Consider the following 5,141-nt stretch of genomic DNA (forward strand, 5'->3'; position numbering starts at 1 on the left):
ATTACAGGATCTTTTTCGTGCGCACTTGGTCTTGTGCTTGCGTGTACACACGGGGGTGTTCGGACACCGAGGAGAGTCTGCACACAAAGTTGACTCTGAGAAATAAATCTCTCGCCGAACGTGGGGACGAACTCACGCTGACAGCGGCCAACTGGATACAAATCCAGCGCGCTACCGACTGAGCTATATCCCCGCCCTCTGAATGGGGCTTAGAAACACTTCTTTCAACAATGGCCACACAGTCACACACACGCACAAATACCCACTCTCTCTCTCTCTCTCTCTCTCTCTCTCTCTCTCTCTCTCTCTCTCTCTCTCTCTCTCTCTCTCTCTCTCTCTCTCTCTTTTCAGTGTGACAAAACTGACGAAAACGTAAATATATCCACGTTTTTAATCAACAACAAGTAAACCCGTATACGTAAACAAACAAAAAAGTTGTTCCTCACAAATACGTGACCTTTACACGAGTCCATGCATTTTACCGTTATAATAAAACGAAGCAAGACAGAAAAAGTAATCAGCCAAATGTATTAGTGAATATGAACATTTACGTTGTGCGTCGCTTGACTAGGACTGATAGAAAAGGTCTGTTTCAAGTCATTTCGCTCGTGGCCTTGGTAACGCACGTGCAGCTCGTAGTCGCCATGGAAACCACGCACAGTGAAACGATCACCTGACTGGGACAGCTCGTGCGTCTCGTCCGTCATCCACTGGTTCTCCAACAGGTCAAGGACACGACGCCCTGCCGCGTTTGGCTTTGAAAAGATAAAAAGAAAGAAAATACACATGGGTAGATGGCTGTGTGTGTGTGTGTGTGTGTGTGTGTGGTGTGTGTGTGTGTGTGTGTGTGTGTGTGTGTATGGTGTGTGTATGTATGTGTGTGTGTGTGTGTGTGTGTGTGTGTGTGTGTGTGTGTGTGTGTGTGGGGGTGGGTGGGTGTATCTGTGTTATGTCATTTTCTTGCGTTGGCAAAATATAAAGAAATTTGTTAAACTCAAATGCTTAGCGCGAAATCAGGGTGCGTGAAAAACAAGTTTCTCTGCTGTTATTCGCAATAAGCAAAAGGATTGGGATAGAAGACAAGATCACCAGCAGATAAAGAAAAACAAGATCATGAAAACTTCTGAATGAAGAAGTTTGATTGATGACATAATATTGTAAAATTTGGAAGGTACTTTGTTCATTAGTTTTCTTCTTGATCTGTGAGTAACAATACGAAATGCAAAGGTGGGAACCGAATTATACTTTCATTATAAGAGACAAACAGCCCAACAGAAGGGATCAACTAGTGCATATAACCCCAGCAATGCTATGCTAAATTTCGATTACTGTCCCCAGTAGGCCTACTAGTGACTATTTTGGGACATGACGTGATTATGTGTTAAGAACTAAAGAACAGCAATAACCTACCGTCAAATCAGGACCCTGAACCAGCGACGCATTGACGCCCCTCCAGTGCCTCTGGTCCCAGAACCCCCACAGTAAGATACCCTCCACTGCAGGATGTCCGTACAGCGCTCGCAGCGCCCTCTCGTAGTAGTCTGCTCTTGTGTTCTCGTCTCCAGCCATCAGGTCCATTTCCGTCACCCATATGGGGATTCCCGCTTGGGCCAGTAGGTCCAGACGCAGCTTGAAGGTAAAGGAATGCGTGTACTTATTTGGATATGGCATCTACATTGTCATTGATGTGTACACAGTTTGTGTTGATCAGCTTTAAAACTGAACGACGGAAGCAAGTAAGCAACCTATCAACAATTCAACCAACTAAAAACAGCCCAAAGCAGCAAAAACAACAACAAACAGTCAAGCAACCACACCTCAGCAGCGATTAAAATCAACCATCAATGTACGCGGCTTATTTATATCCTTAAAACGTACGGTATCAAAGAAGAATCATATGGTAGGTCTACAGTGAGTCGTGACAGTTCCACTTTCTCATCCCCTGACCCATGCGCACTGTCGAAAAACCAACAACAACCCTAGGGGATTAACAGTCTTGAAGGATGTGAGCCTATATCACTTAATGTGGTACCGGCACGGTTGGCCTAGTGGTAAGGCGTCCGCCCCGTGATCGGGAGGTCGTGGGTTCGAACCCCGGCCGGGTCATACCTAAGACTTTAAAATTGGCAATCTAGTGGCTGCTCCGCCTGGCGTCTGGCATTATGGGGTTAGTGCTAGGACTGGTTGGTCCGGTGTCAGAATAATGTGACTGGGTGAGACATGAAGCCTGTGTTGCGACTTCTGTCTTGTGTGTGGCGCACGTTATATGTCAAAGCAGCACCGCCCTGATATGGCCCTTCGTGGTCGGCTGAGCGTTGAGCAAACAAACAAACAAACTTAATGTGGTAATTTGCTTCAAAGACAAGCATTCGCATCCATCCACACCTCACCAGTTAAGAATTTTAATATATACAGTAACATTAAAGCAATGTCCACAAATCTGAGAAATGCAGGTCATATAATAATAATAATAATAATAAAACATTCTTTTATAGCGCTGTTCACCGCCGAATGGCAGTCTCATGGCGCTTTACATTAGACATTAAAATTTAACCTTTTACATAAAAAGTTTTCTCGTAAGAAATAACATACAAGCATTTAAAAACAATTCATAGACAACGACCACTTATAGTTATATAAAATAATATAGAAAAATAATTGTTTTTAAAAAGATGAAGAAAAAAAAGGGAGGGTGTCCTTTAACAGGAGATAGATTTATATATTTAATGAAGAGAAAACCATTGGAAAACAGACATGGTCTTAAAACAGAGGGTCTTGAAACAGAAGTCGCAAATAGAGGTTTCACTGTTATCAACACTGAGTGTTATACCATCTTACCCAGAAGTCTATCATACTATGTAGTATTTCATTCACTTGTGTCTTACCTTAATGAGGTGAGGGTTGGGATCCCGTCCAGCGATAAAGTGACTTTGAACGCCCATCCCGTACAGGCCCACGTTAGCTGATTTGACTTTGCGAGCCATGTCCAAGTAAGCCTACGACGTGGAAATGGACAATTGATAAACAGTTTGCCCTTTTTCTGAGAGTAACATATTCTTGATTTACAAAAACTGTAATTGCTCATTGTTGACAAAAAGAAAGCATATGTAGCTCCTGACAGTAGAGGAGAATGTGCAAGCTGTATCTAAAACAGTGTCACAGTTGCTTGTTCTTGTGTCGGCGGAAAGTCTTTTGCATATTATGTGGCATTACACAAAATCTCGAAAAATCCTGCTTATTTGTGCATTACAATACGATACGATACGATACAATACGATACGATACGGTACGGTACGGTACAGTACAGTACATTACAATACGATACGATACGATACGATACGATGCGATGCGATGTGATGCGATGCGATGCCGCGATGCGCAATACAATACGATACGATACGATACGATACGATGCGATGCGATGCAGTGGGGTGCGGTATGGTACGGTACAGTACGATACCGTGCGATTTGATACGATACGGGACGGCACGACACAACACGACACGAGACGACACATCACAACACAACACAACACAACACAACACAACACAAAACAACACAACACAACACACCACACAACAACACAACACAACACAACACAACACCACACCACACCACACGACACGACACGATACAACACGACACAACATCTCAAAAGAAAAATTCCGCATTGTACTCTGAGTCCTTGAGATGTGCAAAAATAGAATTATGTGTTCGGTCTAGACTAAATATCGTATTGTGGACTGGGTGGCCGAGTGGTAACGCACTTGCGCTCGGAAGCGAGAGGTTGCGAGTTCGACCCTGGGTCAGGGCGTTAGCAATTTTCTCCTCCCTTTCCTAACCTAGGTGGTGGGTTCAAGTGCTAGTCTTTCGGATGAGACGAAAAACCGAGGTCCCTTCGTGTACACTACATTGGGGTGTGCACGTTAAAGATCCCACGATTGACAAAAGGGTCTTTCCTGGCAAAATTGTATAGGCATAGATAAAAATGTCCACCAAAATACCCGTGTGACTTGGAATAATAGGCCGTGAAAAGTAGGATATGCGCCGAAATGGCTGCGATCTGCTGGCCGATGTGAATGCGTGATGTATTGTGTACAAATTTTCCATCTCACACGGCATAAATAAATCCATGCGCCTTGAATATGTGCGCGATATAAATTGCATAAAAAATAAAAATAAAAATCCCTGCGCTTAGAACTGTACCCACGGAATACGCGCGATATAAGCCTCATATTGATTGATTGATTGATAAATACAGGTAGAATACTGACGAGAAAAGACTATTTGTGTATCACCTGTGTGAATCCTCCCGACCTGACGACAGTGTTGTCATTGAGGAAGAGCTTGACGCTGGGGTCGGCGCGATGAGCGATACGGAACAACTCCAGGTTGTAGTCAGGGTCATGGAGACGGTCCTGGTACCACGTGCCGTGCAGGTTCTCGTTGTTCACGTCCCAGTGCTCCACGCTGTGAAACAAGAAATCGGTTAACCCACACACAAAAAGTGTTGATGAACATACATCCCTGAAGCAGCATTTTAGTTGTTGGATTCCACTCGTGTCCGTTGGTACTAACTACTTGCAATGCCTAAAAGTTGTTCTTAACCTTCGCCCGACCGGGTTATCGACTACACACGGAAGACATCGTGGGGCCGTGCGGACCCATGCTTCTCAAAGAAGAAAAAATATGCATACTCTTCCGTAGACCCATTCTTTCCAAAGAAGCAAAAACGTGCATCCCCTTCCGTGGACGCCGTGGTTAAATGTCCGCGAAAAGTAATTAAATTGAATTATTATTTTAATTATTACTGTGCGGACTAAAGCTTCTCAAAAAAAGAAAAACGTGAATACCCTTCTGTAGACGTCGTGGGACCGTGTGGACCCACATTGTTATGTATTAACTTCGCTCCACGCGACTTGCTTATTAACTCCAAAATTAAACAGATCGTAGAAAATGATGTTTAGAGCCAATACCTGAAGGTTTGTGACCTCTCTCCCTAGTTTTTATGTAAGTTCCTTCAGTTTGAGAAACATGGGTCAGCACAGCGCCACGCGACGATGTCTTCCGTGTGTAGTCTAAATTTGACCTTTGTAATTACTTTTCGCTGAAATGTAATGATCTTTTAGGACATAAGAGCT

General features: G+C 43.7%; 1 protein-coding gene across 1 annotated transcript in view; it reads right to left on the bottom strand.

Annotated features, from left to right (window-relative positions):
* Positions 1–377: 377 nt before the first annotated feature.
* The window catches only part of LOC138953587 (uncharacterized), a 10,965-nt gene continuing 6,201 nt past the window's right edge, over positions 378–5,141 (bottom strand). The window contains exons 9-12 of the mRNA XM_070325440.1: positions 4,299–4,470; positions 2,886–2,996; positions 1,411–1,629; positions 378–755 (exon numbers count right to left, since the gene is read on the bottom strand). Coding sequence (XP_070181541.1) covers positions 531–755; positions 1,411–1,629; positions 2,886–2,996; positions 4,299–4,470 — 727 coding nt within the window. The 3' untranslated portion in view covers positions 378–530. The remainder of the gene's footprint in view (positions 756–1,410; positions 1,630–2,885; positions 2,997–4,298; positions 4,471–5,141) is intronic.

The sequence above is a fragment of the Littorina saxatilis genome, linkage group LG17 (genome assembly GCF_037325665.1).
Source record: "Littorina saxatilis isolate snail1 linkage group LG17, US_GU_Lsax_2.0, whole genome shotgun sequence".
Classification (NCBI taxonomy): domain Eukaryota; kingdom Metazoa; phylum Mollusca; class Gastropoda; order Littorinimorpha; family Littorinidae; genus Littorina; species Littorina saxatilis.